The sequence below is a fragment of the Maylandia zebra genome, linkage group LG1, assembly GCF_041146795.1.
Source record: "Maylandia zebra isolate NMK-2024a linkage group LG1, Mzebra_GT3a, whole genome shotgun sequence".
NCBI classification, from domain to species: domain Eukaryota; kingdom Metazoa; phylum Chordata; class Actinopteri; order Cichliformes; family Cichlidae; genus Maylandia; species Maylandia zebra.
This window is the reverse complement of record NC_135167.1, coordinates 42562251-42579531: the sequence shown is the minus strand read 5'-3', so window position 1 is coordinate 42579531 and position 17281 is coordinate 42562251. Positions and strand designations below refer to the sequence as shown.

Here is a 17281-nt window from a genome sequence, read left to right as displayed (position 1 = left end):
TGCATTACCATTAAGAACAGAAAACATCTTTTTCCTTGACTACATTTATATTGTTTTTCCATAAGCTGTTTTTGCAAATGTTTTCTTTTTCTTAACCTAGTCTGTGAGGTAGGAATGTGAAAATGAGACGGGGGAATTGGCACATTTATCCAAAGAGACTCAGCACAGCTTTATTTGGTGACAGCATCATTACCTACACTGTGACATGGAATTACAGGGGAAGTCCCTGTTTTAAGCTGTCGACTTAAAGAGTTTGCTTTCTCTCAGATTATGTGATTTGATTTGTGTTTTTATATAATCACCATCATCCATCTGGCACTTCTTGCACATCCTGTAACTGTGTATTGTCGTCTTTAGTGCACTTAAGCAAAAACCCTTGCAAGCGCTCAAACGCAGGAGCTGGGAGTTTACCTGGACATGAAAAAAGGAGCGCACCTGATTTTAAAATAAAGCCCGGTTGTGAATGACTCTGCACTCTATTTCAGGTCTTTTAATTGTATTGCATGTTTCCAGAGGCCCGTAAACTTGTCAGACTGTTACTAAATACAAAGCAGACAAATATTTAAGACTCAGAGCTCTTAGAGTTTTCAAAACATGCTTGAAAAGATGACAGAATGATCTCTTCAGGGAGGTTTTTCCAAAGTTATCATTTACCAGTTTGCCAGTTACCCATTTAGTTCATTCATTTGTGCAGATGTTTTCAGGGGTCTGTAATCCAGAAAATACTGCAAGTTGTTGAGGTTTAACAGTTTCCCAACAAAACTTAAAGTGTGCTGAAATCTAATATCTGCTAATTAATACTAGAATTTCACTCACCACCTCTACCACTGTAACTATGATTTAGCATTTAGGCTTCAGGTTTGGTGTGCTGGCACAGTTAAGTGTTTGATGTCTGACTTCGTCCTTGCCAACTTCAGTCGATGAACTGGACCCATTTACCGTGTTGGTGGTGTTTGGGGCGATTTTAAATGGAGCTGACAAATTTTATGACTTGCTGAGTCATTCAGAGGTTTGAGCTTCAGTTTGGTTGGAATTGTAACATTTTATTAGTCTGATACCTAAAAAGCAAAGCAACAAAACAACAACATAATAGCAACCAGTTGAGTGTCGTCACAGAGGATAGATGGAGAAAGATTACATTCTCATTTCAACCCTCATATATTCAAAACAAAATACTGCAGCCAGTTTTTTACGTATTTGTCAGATTTAAATGTTTCAGATCATCAAAAAATTTTTATATTAGACAAAGATTGACCAAAACAAATACAAAATTATGATTTCATATACTGGTGACCCCTTTAATTATGCCACACTATTAGTGTTAGTAAGGCTTTATGGAATGTATAAATACAGATACATTTATCCATCTGTTACTGTTACACTATGTGTTGCTATCACTGATACTACATCACTGCTAGTAATAATCATAATCAGAACAGTATAGCTGTATTTATAAATGGCACCCAAAGTAATAAATTAAAATATAAATGATGAATTAAGCACTTTCTAATGCCTTAATAATGCGTAATAGTGTGACATTATTATAAAGTGCTACCAATTTATTAAGAGAAAAAAATGTATCCAAACCTAACTGGCCTTATGTGAAAAAGGAGTTACTTTGGACTTTTGGGAAAGCTGAGCTCCGTTTCACTACCTGTACTCGTGTCTCATCATTGTCAGACCTGTTATGTCAAGAAATCACTTAAATAAAAGCTGTGTGACAAAATGAAGGAGGCTGAAAGGTCTCAAAAGCAACACTTCATACAACAATCTAAAAAAATCATCTGAGAAACAAAGACACCAGACAATATTCCTAAATGGAGAAAACTTGGAACAGTGGTGAACTTTCCCACGAGTTGCCTGTCCACTAAAATAAGTCCAAGAGCAACTTATCCAAGAAGAACATCTAATAAGAAAGAGACTGGGCATGAATTGAATGCATGGGAGAGTTCAACAGCTGCTGAGCAAAAAGGTCACTGAAGCTTGTCTCACATTTGTCAAAACAAACATTTTGCCGATCATCAAGACAAAAAAATGACAAAATGGCAGCAGATGTCACTCTTGGACAATAATGTGTTAAAAGAAAACAGTTAAATTAACCAGCATTCTTCAGTTAATCTGACTTAATCGCTCGATGTGTTGTTTTACAATTTGGTTCAAAATTCCCTTTAACTTTCTTAAACCTAGAAAGTCTAACTTAAGTATTTCAGAAAACATGTTGGGGAATGAGAAAGAACATCATGTATGGGTAGAACTTCACTTATTCCAATTCAGTTTCTAATGGCACAAAGTTCAACTCATAACTATGACAAATTCTGGATATGATGTGAACAAAAACACCTGAAAGCTCAGTTTGAGTTTGGTGTCATTGGAGTTTTCTACAGTACCGCTGAGAGAGCTGGGGCTACAGTCATCGTTACTCTACAAGTAAAACTTTGGAAAATGATAAACAAAAACATTTTTGGGGAAAATACTGTCTACCTTTTCTTTCTCCCCTAGATATATTGTATATGTCATTTTGTTGTTATACGTTTTTTTCATTCAAAAAAAAGAAGTTCTTTGCCCTCGTAAACATGAAGCAATCTTTTTGAGTAAAATGTAACTTAAGTATAAAGAAAACGAAAGGTTTATTTACTCAAATCATCATTACAGCTACAGAAAAGATTTCGATGTCAGTAGATTGTGGTCGAGTTCTGCTTTCTTACCCGTCCCAGTTCAAGTACATAATACTAGCTACCAAGGCTGCTGTAGGACAAACATCTCAAGATCTCTGTCTAAATAAATAAACCTGGGTAAATTCCCAGATGATTAAACATGCAACTATTTTGCTGGTAGTAACTGAAATAAGTTAAGAAAATCAACAGCCTATGTATGCAAGATAATTCATAATTTTATTGGGGGGATTATATTGGTTGGGTCCGATTATTGGGGGGGGCACAACCCCCTAACCACCCTGGAAATTACGCCCCTGCTGAAATGAGATGTCGGTAACACTGCTGGTTTTGCAGTTAGCTCTTGTTAGCCTGTATTGGTGAAGCTGTCTTCGAGGTCGGTGATACTTTGTTGGACTGACAGTTGGTAATTTTTAGGACTCTCAAGCCTAACATTAGCTGTTGTATATGAAGTGATCACCTCTACAAAAGCAGAATTTTCGACAGTTTGCTGTTTTGGAGCATTGAGGAGGAAAGAGAGGAAAGTAATTGTTGCTCCCCATCAGTCTATCTGGGAAGGGCCATTTCCAAAGAAGTCCAAACATTTTGAAGTTCATCATTCTAGAGTGAGAAAGATTATTCACAAGTGGAAAACATTTAAAATAGTGCACATCCCAGCAAATTAATCCAAAATCAGCTGTGCAATGCTTAGAGAAATTGCAAAAATCTCAGCAGCTACATGTTACACTGTACAAGCCTCAGTTAGCATGTTAAATGTTTAAGTTTAAGACAGAGTGAGTATGGCTTATTTGGAAGAGTTTTCAGGGGAAAGTCTTTCGTGCTGAAAGAACATAGCACGGTGCATTAGGGTTGCACAAACCCCAGGAACTGGAACAATATGTAACAGCAATAAAGTGCTTTGCCAAGTGGACCACTGCAGGTGAAAACCAACACAACATATCAGCACACAGCATTCCAGCTTTCAAGCACAGTGGTGGAGGGGTGATGATTTGGTTTGGTTTTGCACCCACTGGACACTTGAATGGACCAGTCTGTGTACTGGAGTCAGATATGAGCCCATCTGTCCAACAACTAAAGCTTGACAGTGATCCAAATAACAGCAGCAAATCTACAACAGAATGACTGAAAAAGAAACTAATCGGTGTGTCGCAGAAGCCCGATCACAGTCCAGACCTCAACCCGATGAAATGTTGTGGTGTATCCTTGAGAGAGTGGTGCATAAACAAATGCCAACAAACTTCAATGAAATGAAGCTTTGTTTAAAACATTGTGTAAAACCTTACATTTGAAAAAGCCAACTGTCCGTCTGTATCTGTGCAGGTCATGTTTTAACTGTCAGGCTAAGTCAGGTGGGAGGGTACCAAGCAAACTGGTGTTGACTTGGAGTTGCAAGTAAATACCAAATAATAAGTTTGCACTGCCAGATTGATTATTTCACTTTGACTCTGGTCTCAGCGCTAAGTTAAGCTAATCAACTCTAAGCAAAAAAGTTCTTGTACTCTTTGATTTGATTTTTGATTGCTAATTGGTGTCTTTTGGTGCCTTTGAGTAGAGTTGGAAAGATGGATATATATACTTTGGAGACCTCTGTGATGACTTGTGAAATGGTAATCACTCCGGCCAAAGAATGTACTTCTCTAAAGGCCCCAATCAGCCCCAACTATTAGGCTTCATGCAGGCATTCAGTGTCCCTTAAAATGACCAATGGCCTTGGCCACCTCCCAGTGAGTCTTTGCAGGCCACTATACTGTGCTCCCATTTTTTCACTGGCTTTCTTCGCCCTGCCTGCTTTCTTCACAGGCAGAGCCGGGGGCAATTTAAATGTGGCACAGTGTGAGAAAAGCGTCCTCTGCCAATGGCCTTGGGTTAAGCTTTAAAAAAAGCCACACAGAAGAAGGCAAACAGCCACAGCACAGCAAGAGGAGGACAAGTTGCTTCCCATCTGCCTCTTGCTGCTGACATACTCCTAGAACTATGGGAGATTGAGAGTAGGGGTTGGAGGGGGGTCTCATAGACATACTGAGGCCATTCACTACACACACAAAGTAAAAGTAGGGACGAAGAAACACTGGAAATTTACGGGGGATGGAGCATGGCACGATATGTTCATTAGCTCGCACCCAGAGGACATCAGATCACAGCTGAGTTAGCAGGGCAATGTAGCGCTAAGCGTTGTACGCCATTGCCTGAGGAGACAGTAAGACACAGAGATGCTAGTAGATAGAGGAGCAGAGACACATACAGCCAAGACCTGGGGTGGGGGGAGCCACGTGCCATTACACTGCCTCAGGAAACCACAGCATTTAGCCTCAGCTTTGTTCTTTAGAACTAACCTCCTTCCCTCCCCACAAAAACGCATGATGGCAAACAGAACATGTCCTACATCTTGGTTCCACCTCCAACCAACACGCAGCCGCAGGTGATTAGACTTACAGTTCCTCTCCTCTGTGGCTTTGGCGGGGATCTCCTCCACGCAGTCGGCTGGAAACCAGCCCACCTGGCCACGGGCACTGCCCTCCCAGAAACCCCCCTCTCCGATGCTCAGAACTGGACCAAGTGGTAGGAGAGAGAAAATTGGGAAAGTTAGAGGACAGTGAAAAAGGGACATGCTTTTTACTGTACAGATAATAGGACCCTCAGATCATTTAATCCATTTAAAGCAAAGGCACCAAAGGTATGTGCTTATACAGACTCATGCAGAGACTTGTGTGTGGACATGTCTGTGTTTTGACTGACCTTTTTTTAAAATGTTGCTATCTCATTATCTTATCTTATTGTCTCCATCTCTCCTCCACCTTTCTGTCACCTTTTGGTTTCTGTCCATTTTTCCAAGTGAATTAAATATGCAGTTCTTTCTCGTTTCCTCTTGCCTGGCGGCTCCATCTTCATCACCCTTTGCCAAATGCTTCCGCTGTCCCTCTTCTGCACATGTCCAAACCATCTCAGCCTTTGTCTCTAAACCACTGAATCTCAGCTGTCCCTCTGATGTAATCATGTCTAATCTTGTCCATTCTGGTCGCTCCCAATGAAAATGTCAAAATCTTCACCCTGCCACCTCCAGCTCTGCCTACGGTCTTTTTGTTAGATTTAGAGAATGACTGAATGAATGAACTAATTCAGGACGTTTGTAAAGCCACAGTCTGGATCAATTAAATATTCAGACCTAGAACTTGACCATTTTAAATGGCTAGACAAGCACATCAAGTATAAATATTATAGAGATCTTGTGCATTAAAATAAAGTTATTTGACTTGAAGAAAGTTTGGCTCGACAGGATGAGTTTGCAATAAAAGCAAAGCTTTGTAAAACTAAATCTTTGATTATTGTAGACAAATACTTTCTCTCTGCATTTAAAAGTAGAGACGTTGCTGGTTTGAAAGGTCACAGTATTCCACGCAAACATTAGTAGTGGCTTAAAACATTGATGTGTTGGGCTGGTACACATCCTGTGTGATTGCTTACTAAATAATGCATTTTGTGCTCATTCATGCAAACCACAGAGATGAAGCGTCTGACTTAACATGTGCAGATGAAGATGATGTTAGTCCCCTGCATCGCCACTCTGTGGAGTCTAAATACAGATGCATCGTATCTGATGAAGTCATTTTCATCAGATATGGTAATTCGCTGTTTCCAGCTGTCTCAGACACAATTTTAAAATAAAGGAATCGGTTTTTTTCTTGTCTTTTTTCAGTTTTAGAATTCAACATTTGTTCAGTTAGGATCGGTGGTGGACTGTAACCTCTACTCTGCAGCTCATTCTTATATAAAGGAGTTAAAATTTTTATAATATTTAACATTTGCAGTCATTTCCAAACATTCAAATTATACAACACATGGTTCATTTTATACTAATTTCCAGCTCCATAATTTTTATTCTTGGTCTCTTATTGAGTAAGACTTCAGACTTAGCTCTGCTCTACACAGCAGAAGATACAAGCAGGTGGGTGGAGCTTCTGTGCTCACAGCCAGAGCCTGAGACGACCATATTAAAGAAAAAGCTTGTTTTCACTTATTTATTTACTTATTTTCGGCCATGTTTAAATCGACGGTACTTATATGACCCCTTTCTACTCATTTTGAGCAGATGTATTTTCTACTGCAAAACAACATAGAAATGTAAAAATACAAATAATTCAAGTTATTGTAGTAGCTGGTGTTGCTCGTGTCAGTGGGACTCAAACCGACGTTAAACAATGTGCTCCGCTGAATGTCCACTAACATGTACTGTACCTCGAGGGCCGGTGTCCTGCAGGTTTTAGATGTGTCCTTGATCCAACACAGCTGATTCAAATGGCTAAATTAGCTCCTCAACATGTCTTGAAGTTCTCCAGAGGCCTGGTAATGAACTAATCATTTGATTCAGGTGTGTTGACCCAGGGTGAGATCTAAAACCTGCAGGACACCGGCACTCAAGGCCTGGCGTTGCCTACCCCTGATGTACACGTTCACATAAAGAAATAAAGGCTGGCCTGTAGTAACAGTCTGGTCAGGCTGCTGCATAGATTTCACTTGGCCTGTTATAAAAGAACTGCTCTCCATTTACTGATAATGTGTGTCGTAGCAAAACTTTGATATTAGCTTAAACATTTTTCGCCCATCTCTCTTAACTACTAACTGTATAACAGTGTTTGGATTATGCTCACTTATGGATGTCAGACAAAAGGAATTAGCATTAAAAGTCTGACTGCTTCAAATAAAGAGATACTACAGTTGAGGTAAATAAAAGCCACAGTCACTAATTTAAGAAATACAGTGATTTGACTTCAGACGGACCCAGCAGTGGTCGTATGTCTTCCGTTGCAGTTTCACACATGCTTCAGCAGGTGTAAGTGTGTATGTGTATCTGGAGCTTAGAGTCAGATATGACAGGCGGGCTGATCTTGGATGGAAACAATTACAAATTCAGAACAAGTCATTTAATAATTTGCATCATGTTGGACTTTTCTTTGCAGTCAGGCTGTGCTGCTGCTTGCTCTTATGTTTACTGGCTTTTGTGACTTTTAAGGAAAGACAACACACTCAAAGAAGGCAACGGAAATCTCTGTGGAACAGGAAACCTGCCATGTTATTTTAAAACAACATTTCTATACACTCAGCTTAGACATAATAGAATAGAATAGAATTCAAATTTATTGTCATTGCACATGCACAGGTACAGGGCAACGAAACCTTTAAAAACATCAACTCATTCAAGAATAACCAACCAACAGCCAATCCTGTACAGATCTCCCCTCTTTTCTTTTTCTTAAATCTTTCTCCATATCCGAGTGTTTCGTTGTTTAACATTAGTCCTCCAAAACAGACCAAATGTACACTAGCTAGCAACACAGGCCATGTGCCAAACTACAGCGAGAAGCAGCTTGTGTATTTGCTGTGTATTTGTTCAGATGGTTGAAATACTAACTTCAGAAATAAACTCCATCTATGTTAGTCTAGAAATTCCCCGTCTCACCTTTGACCCTGTCGCCCTTGTAGAGGTTAATCTCCCCCTCGGCCTGGGCTGTATACGAACGAACCACTACGAAGTGTCTTCCTGGAACTGCACTGTACAGCTTCCTTCTGGTTCCAACTGCCTCTCCACGACTGCTGGGGCTGGAAGAAAGAAAAAAATGTTTTATATGAAGTGGGTATAAGGACAGACATACCTAATTCTACAGGTGTGCAGGAAATTGTGGTCCTCGTGATGTATTACATCACACATGTTGTTTCTTTAGTTAAAAAACTAAAAAACTCACATGTGAAAATGCACGTGATTTAAATTATGCACAGGCGGTCTAGAGATTACCAACTGATATAATGGTACAGTTGTAAAAAGACTCATGTCAGCAAGTAACTCAAATATCACTACATTATTTGCAACACAAGAAAACAGGGAAACATACAGATGGTGCGGTCGCACACTATGGAAAAATGTGCCCACTGTCATTTAAAAGCTACTTTAGGAGAAACACTAAAGGTTAAGAGGTAAACAATATTTTAAATACATGCTCAAAAGTATGAACAAATCACCGGAGGTTACATGAAAAACAATAACGGCAGAGGCGACACTGGGAAAGCTGCTGGCGTGTGTCCCACACTGGTAAGTGGGGCAGAATGTGGGCTGGCTCTGACCCACGGAGCTGCAGTGGCTTCCAGGTAGGAGGCCAGACTCGCTAAAGACCACACAGAGAGCTAGCCAGGATTTGGCAGTAGTACAGAGGAATAATAACAAACTGCTAAATTAAGACAGCTAAAAATCTTTGATGTGCGTATCAGCGTGACATTTGAACAATCGGCTCCTGCAGAGATATCACTATTCTGCACTGGTTGTTAAATTTGAATGCACAAAAAAGGCGGCATTTATATGTGAGGAGATGGGACCACAGAGAGAAGAGTGGTTGGTGCTGGTAGATGTGTCTGACATGATAACACAGTGCCACATAGTGGGCAACCTTTGTAACCACATCCACGGAGCAGAAAAGGGAAATAAAAGTATGATACTACTATTGACTATTTAACTTGCCTAATTGAGGTGCATGAAGCTGTAAAATTATGTAAAGTAGACTTTAGAGTACAAAGAGCAAAAAACAGTTATGACAGGTGTTTTCATTTTAGCATCTTGCACTTGCTCACCATGTGAGAGGGTAGCAGTGAAGGAGAGGCTATAGGATAAAACCACAGTGAAAGAAAAACTAGGAGTGCTGGAGCGATAGATTGAGAGAGAGGAAGGAAATAGTTTTTTCAAGTAAGTGGGTCACCTTGTCCTGTAGACTGTACTCCTCTTCAAACCTTCATGGGCCTTTGGAGAGCTAACCCCATTCAATACCTACTGAGAGTGCTCACACATTTTTCCGAGGGAAAGCTGTGGACCAAACTGCAACTGTGCACTGTAAGTGTCCTGAAACACTGTGTATACCACCGAGAGGCCGATACTGTAGTATTCAGACACAGCAGTTCACAGCTGACATCATGACTGAATATCACAGAACAACTTGAGCTCGCTGTCGATGATTAACGCAGTGCTGTGAAAAAGTATTTGTCCCCTTCCTGATGTCTTAGCTTTCTGCATATTTTTCACTAGTAAATATTTTAGATCATAAAACAAATTTTAATATTAGACAAAATGAAATGTTTAAATTAAGGGGGGAAAGTACCTTAGTGTCCATAGCTCTATGTGAAAAAGTGTGACAAATATGCCAAAAACTAGGAACTTTTTCACAGCACTGTGGTATTTAACACACACCCTAAATCTAACAGGCATAAAAGAGGACGACCCAAACGCACCAGACATACTAAGCACGGTGTATGAGTGTCGTCTTCTCTTTCACAGACTGCTGCATGAAACTAAGAGTCCAAAATAAGTTACAAATAGAGTTGGATGTCTCGAGACCACTTTTACGTCTTGCTGTCCCGGTCTCGCTGTCTCAGATCGACATAGTGGTCGGGAGATTTGGAGTCAACAGTATCCATGACACACAACGTAACGTTCGATAATGTGTCATGTGCAAAATCATCAGCTCTAAGCGCCGTGCTTACGGAGTGCTTTGTAGTGAATCAGAAGAGTCGACTGCCATTGAGCGAGAGCCGCTCCTCACTTAATTTCCTTTCGCTGCTCAGCTCTCACACAGTGGCTCAGCTATGCTCCAATCTAATATCATTATGTGAAAAACAGAGAGGGTGATGGACGCGACAGTCAAGTGGAGCGTGCGTCTGTCCTCTCAGTGAGTGAGACAGTAGACAGCGGTGAGGAGGGCTGTGCGACAGCAAAAACACATAAATATGCCTGATACCCGTAAACGAAGCAGCGTCTGGCTGCAGTTTAAAGACTTTTTTGTCTCGGTCTCGATACCCTCTGGTCTTGGTCTTGTTTTGGTCTTGGTTTAGGCGGTCTTGACTACAAGTCTAGTTACAAAAACCTTCATGTATTGTAGAAACAGTCACCCTAACCAAGTAAAGTGCATGACATATTCATGAGTATCCAGCTAAAACAACTCAAGTCTCATTAAAATATTTACTTCTTAGAAATAATGAATAATATATTTATAAAAAGACAGCAACCGTGGGGTTTTTGCTGTTGTCTGTGTTACGTAACTGCAATGAATTTGCGCTTCTCGAGTTATTAATAAACAGAACTACAGTATCAAACTGCATCTATTTATAATTGAACAGATTATAAGAGTTTTCATTATATGTTAATCTCACAGTTTTATCTGAGAACCAAAGTCTAACTTTATTCATCCAGTGTACTTTTTCCTTAGTAATGGATTTTTTTTTCAATCATTATATTGATTAAGTGTGAAATCTATTACTTAAACTACCCGACGCTGTCATAAATGAGTGCAAACCTGGGCACGCCAACTATCTGTTTTTCCCCAAGTGTCTTATTGACTCATGCTGCCAATAACGAAAGATGTGCTGATGGGTGAGGAGTGTTGTCTTTGTGTTTTTGTTGGAACGTCCACTCAGACTTTGCATACTGCATGGAGATTATAGTTTTCAGTCTTTATGTTACTTTAACAAAGATTCTGCTCTTTTTAGCTTGTGGTAGCCTGACTGAAGAACAGTTTACGTGTCTCTGACTGAATTGCTGTCCATGGTGCTGAGAGAGACAATGTGAGAGTGTGTGTTTGCTCTCTAACGTCAGTTTGGAAAACCATACTTTATAGCTACTGTTCTATTAAATGCTGTGTCATCAAAGCAGATGCTTTTATTGTGAGAATTCAAAAAGTCTCACACTCATGTTCCAAATTCTTATGCACTGCACAAAATGCTAAATCTGTACTTGTTGGTGATGTGAAGGAGGCATTTACTACTAAGTCAATTCAGAATTAAATCCTGGTCTCCAAAATCAGCAGGCCCACTGAGAAGGGAAAACTGTCAGCCATGTTTTCCCTTTCTTTCTTTTTTTGGCAATTACCCACGTGGCTTTGAGGTGCTAATTAGACAGTGTTGATTAATACCAGCTGTGCATAATTTGTGCTATTATTGGATGATCACCTGAGACCATGGGAGAGAGGAGAAAAGGGAGAGGGCAAGAGGGTGGGTAAAGAGTGAAAAGAAAACATGCAGCAGTAGGCCCTTCCAGACGGACAGTCCTCTCCATTAATGTGACGTAAGAATCTCGGTCACTTGAGTTAGGGTTATCACTGATGATCACTTGGACCTCCGATGGTTGATGCCCCCACTTACATTACGTTTTTATATCATTTTATTGCCTACTGGGGGCAGCAGAACAAAACACACAGCACAAATGTTCATCATTCCACTGAGTGCCTTTAAAAGCGCTATAAACGTACACTTTTACTGTAGGGAGGATTAATATATATAAATATGGACTGATTTTTCTGCGTCATTCAATACCAGCATCGACATATCACAGAAGTAGGAGACTGAACTGTGTGCACACTTATGCCTCTAAGCCTGCTTTGCTGAATGCACTGGGCTTCAACTATCAGGAGGACCAGGACAAGCTCAAACAACACTTAAGCACACTGCACCCTGTCAGTTGCCATTAAAATGAAAGACAACATAAAAACTGCCTGTGAGCGTTGAACAGAGCTTTGATTAACAGTTAGCAGGAGCCAAGTCAATTGTCTGTCAATAAACTCATGTCAAACAACACAATAGGCTAGAGATTTCAAATAAACAAAACTGACAGAGAAAAAAATTCCCCGCTCGCCCCTGCGGGCGGTCTATCCTTCAAGCTCGGGGTCCTGCGCAGTATCTTAGCTGTTCCCAGGACTGCGCTTCTCTAAACAGAGATCTCGGATGTTGTTCCTGGGATCTGCTGGAGCCACTCGTCTGCTTGGGAGACACTGGACCTAGTGCTCCAATTACCATTGGGAGCACAGTCACCCTCCACATCTTCTCGAGCTCTTCTCTGAGCCCTTAGTACTTCTCTAGCTTCTCATGTTCCTTCTTCCTGATGTTGCTGTCATTCGGTATCACTACATCGATCACTACGGACATCTTTTTCCACTTGTCTACCACCACTATGTCCGGTTGGTTACCCACCACCATTTTGATGGTGATCAGTCATTCTCCACCAGCCTAGGGGGCGTCTCCCATTTTGACCTTGGGACCTCTAGCAGAGGTGGAGGATGAACTCAACTGGGGTAACTGTTGTCTTATGTAGTCTGGGGATTGATTGAATGTTGGGGTTGGTGTAGTTTTTCTTTGGGTAGGCCGCCCGGGCTCTCTGGGGCTTGGTGCTGCTGCTGCTAGGGGCTCCAGTCTGGATGGACCTGGCCTTGGTGGATTACGGGGAATGGGAGTGTCTACCGGGGTCAGTGGAGGAGCTGGCTGCAGGGAGGGGGTACTGGACCTGGGAGTATAGAGAATATCTGGGGAGTGTAAGTGTGTGTACAGTGTTCATTTCTGTTTGTCTCCATGTTGGGCGAGTTGAGTATCTGTATATGTGTAGATGAGGGTGGGAATGCATGTTTGTGTCTATGTGTGCCTCTTCGTCTATCTTTATGTGTCAGGTCGGGTCTTAGACTTCACCTCTTTGGGAACATCATAGGCCCCCTCAGTGGTGGGGGCCTATCTCCCCCCCACCACACTCCCTGTCGGTGGCAGATGCCCTCACTCGCCGGTGCCTTGGTGGTTCTCGGTGTCTGGGTGCTCGGGTGTGTACTGGCTCACTCCTGGCAGCTTCTTGGCAGGGCCCGTTCCCATGGCTTGGTCAGGCTCCTTCTGGGGTGTGGAGGACCCTTGGATCTCGGGTCTCTGGGCCCGGGGCTCAGCCAGCTCTGGTGTAGCCAGCTGCCGGTGGAGCCTGTGGGCACGTTGCCGCAGCTCCCTGTGGCTTCTGCATCGTGGCTGCTGGGTGACACCCCCCCCATCTAGGGCTGTCCTCAGCTCTTTTCTAGGTGGATGGGGCATTTGCCCCTTCCAGAGGCCTTCTTGGGCTTTCGTGCTCTAGGGGGCTTCTAGATGTCTGGGGCCTGGATCTTTTCCATGCCTACTTCATGTCCTGGGGGATGGGGTTATGGCTCCCCATGCCTATTATTAGATAGTTACATGGAGAAACCTTGTGAATACAAGCGTGCTCACGCACACAGGGTGTTCACAAACACACACTATCTTCCTTGGCTGGCTCTTATGTTGGTTTTTGCTGTGGTTTCCCTCCTGTGTTGTTCTCTTTTTGCTTATTTTCTTCTTTCTTTCTCTCTGTCTCTCTTCCCCTCTGTTTTTCTTTCCCTCTTCTTTTGTTGAGCCTCTTTCTAACTTCTCTTTTCTTCATCTTTCTCTTTCCTATCCCCCGGTCCTGTCTGCTTCGAATCTAATAACTTAAAAGTAAAATAAATAAATAAATAAACAATAAAGATCGAACAAACTATAGCGATCAAGTGGACCAGTATGGCAAAAGCTGTAATGATCCAATTGTCAAAATACATCTGTTAGGAATCGTTCTTGGCCTTCAGACAAAAATTCTGATTGCTGCAGTGCCGGACAGGACAGGCATAAACTGCAACCACTTAATGCTAAATGTCACAATTAAGCTAGTATATCTGTTTTTTATGTAGATTAAATGAGAAGGCAGTTTGAGTAAAATGCTATAATGTTTTATTTTTGAATGTTTTATCTTTTATCTTTACATATGCACTCATCTCTCGCTTTGCTAGGTATACCTATTCAGTTACTTGTTAATACAAATCAAAACCAACAAATCACAAGGTGGCATCTTATTACAGTTAGGCACGTACACACGGTCAAGACCCACTGAAGTTCAAACTGAGCATCACAAGGCAGAAGAATGATTTAGGTGACTCGGAATGTGACACGGTTGTTGGTTTCAGATAGAAATTGATGATCTAATAGAAAGCGGATCATCAAGAAGAATGGGCAGACTCCTTCAAACAAATGGAAAGGTAGAAGAGCATCTCTGAATGCACAACACATCAAACTATGACGCATGGGCTGGAGCAGCAGAAGATCTCGCTGGGTTCCCCTCTGGAAAAATGTTACGTGGTATTATGAGCCTTGACTTCTGCTGTGGCATTTAGATCATAAGGTCAAATTTTGGCATAAACAACGGGAAAGCATGGGCCCACCCTGCCCTGTACCAATTACTATACTGATACTATAAAGCAGGGGTATCCAACTCCAGGCCTCGAGGGCCGGTGTCCTGCAGGTTTTAGATCTCACCCTGGGTCAACACACCTGGATCACATCACTTCATTACCAGGCCTCTGGAGAACTTCAAGACATGTTGAGGTCATTTAGCCATTTGAATCAGCTGTGTTGGATCAGGGACACATCTAAAACCTGCAGGACACCGGCCCTCGAGGCCTGGAGCTGGACATCTCTGCTGTAAAGTATTCCACAGTCATCAGATCTGTTGCAGTGTGATGGAACAGGAAGTTTGCATCAAATCTGAAGCAGCTACGTGACTTTATCATTTCAAAATGGACTAAAACCTCTGACAAACATCTCCAGCACTCTGTTGAATCTATGCTATAATGTATTAAAGCAGCTTTGAAGACCAAAAGGGGCCCAAACCAGAGTAGCTAATAAAATGTCTGGTGAGTGTAGTTTCTCTTACGTAACATTTCGCGTGTATTTTATTTTTCTCATTTTTTGGTTTTGTTTATTTGTGTTCTGTTGGCTTGAGGGTTGTTTATATATGGAAACTTTTCCTTTACATCTGAAGTAATTCAATTCAAATCAAATTAAGGGAACTTCATAATTGCATCACACTCACAGAGCAAATCTTTGCTGAGGTATAATGTGATTTACTTTGCAGTGTTAGCCTAGGAGTTTTTCACAGCAATGTGATTTCTTAATAAGATGAAGTTCTCTATGTTTGCTTAAGCTGAAAAGCTTCTTAACCAGATAGAAAACTACTAATAACATTTTTGCAGCTGTGCACACCTCTGTTCTCCATCTTGGCTCATTTTGCCCTGAGAGTTCATTTTCTGTTTATGGTTTCATTTTGCTGAGCGTTTTCAGCAGCTGTCACATATTTCACCACCATAATTGGAATCACTGCCAGCCTTTAACCATCCGCAGATCTGTTAATCAGCACGACACGGTATACACGGTAGATTTCAGGTCTTGTGATAATGTATGTTGGAGCCCCGTGGCCACACTGTTTAGACAGCACTGGCCTGTCCTTCTATTGGACGAATCTCATTTCCCACCACATCTAGCTGTTGCCATGATACCCCAGGGCTAACTGACAGCTGTCACTGTGTGATAGCTTGTGTGTGTGAGTGTGGGAGTTTGGTCTCACTTGTGCATGTGTGTTGCATTCTGACAAAGGACATGTCAAGTGGGAGCAGAGGGATGCTACACAGACGTTGTCATGTGTGTGGGCTGAGGTTGGATTGGGGGGTGGGGTGGTGGTGCGGTGGGTGAGGAAGAACGCGTGCGAGCAGAGGCAAACAGAAAGTGCTGGAATTGGGAGCTTTAAAGGGCAGCTGGGTGGGAATGAGCTGAGAGCTAAAGTTCACACTTATTGGACATGGACTGTGAGCAACAACATGATATTATCATTTCAGCTGGCTTATTGCAAGGTCATTTCCAATGTGCCATGAGCTTCAATCACTGCCTATAAGTGATGTTAAAATTGTTAAAACAAAACTGACATTTGATAGTGAATTGGTTCTAAAAATGAGGGCAATTATCCAACGAGGTGCCTCAGGAGCTGAGCACACATAAATAGGTCTCAATGAGAGTCCTAACCTGAATGTCCTCTATATATATACACACACTGTATGTACTGTATGTACACATGTGCAACACGATACTTTCAGGCAAAGATTATACTGTTACACACAGCATGTTTATACCTGCTGTGGAAAGGTCAAAAACAACAATGCATCCTTGAGTTTCTCTTTTTTTTCTAGCTTTGCTGTCTTTGGATATTAGTCACATGCTGTTTCTACACACGACACAAATTGTGTTGTAGTTTGGAACCAACAGATTAATCCACACCATTGAGCCCTGCTCCCAAAAACGGACATTTTTGGGCTTTTTGGGCTGTCGCTGGCTGCAACATTGAGTTTGATGTGAAGAAACCAACTCTGTGTCTCTTTAGGAGTATTTGACTGTTTGCTGTTTGGCTAGCTGCACTCAAATGGAAACGCCGCAATGATCAGGTTTGTAAAGCACTTTAGAAATAAACACGGTGTTGATTCTGTTCATCTGGACATAACGAGTTAGCTCTACATCCAGATGAACAGAATCAACTTTTTGGGATTTCCTTACCTGGATGATTGAGCATGCATAGAGACATTTAATATGTGGGACTGAGATGAGCTAAACTTGACTATAAGAGTTCACAGTAATAGACGAACAACAGCTAGTGTAACAGTGCGCCTCACTAATGTGCTTTTATACGTTTTTTTACATAAATAATGGAGCTCTAATGTAGAACGCAGCGATTACTGTTGAAGCCTTTTCATGAGATCTGATGACGAGAACAGAAATAAAATTTGTTGTAAATTCCCGACATTTGCAGTACATTTTTTTTCCAAATTCATAGCTCATTTTTTGTGCCCAAACAGCTGTAATAAGTACCTTTGAACTATTTTAAAATAAAGTTAACACAAATTATATTTCATTTTTTAAAGAATTGGCAATTTTGGCGTGTGTAAATCTGATCTGATTTCAACTTTTTA

At 41.4% G+C, this 17281-nt stretch overlaps 1 protein-coding gene across 4 annotated transcripts in view; it reads right to left on the bottom strand.

Moving 5' to 3' along the window:
• Positions 1 to 17281, bottom strand: part of shank2b (SH3 and multiple ankyrin repeat domains 2b) — a 312524-nt gene that overhangs the window by 93427 nt on the left and 201816 nt on the right. For all 4 annotated transcript variants that reach the window (XM_076886830.1, XM_076886835.1, XM_076886831.1 and 1 more), the window contains exons 12-13: positions 8128 to 8267; positions 5106 to 5219 (exon numbers count right to left, since the gene is read on the bottom strand). In XM_076886830.1, coding sequence (XP_076742945.1) covers positions 5106 to 5219; positions 8128 to 8267 — 254 coding nt within the window. The remainder of the gene's footprint in view (positions 1 to 5105; positions 5220 to 8127; positions 8268 to 17281) is intronic.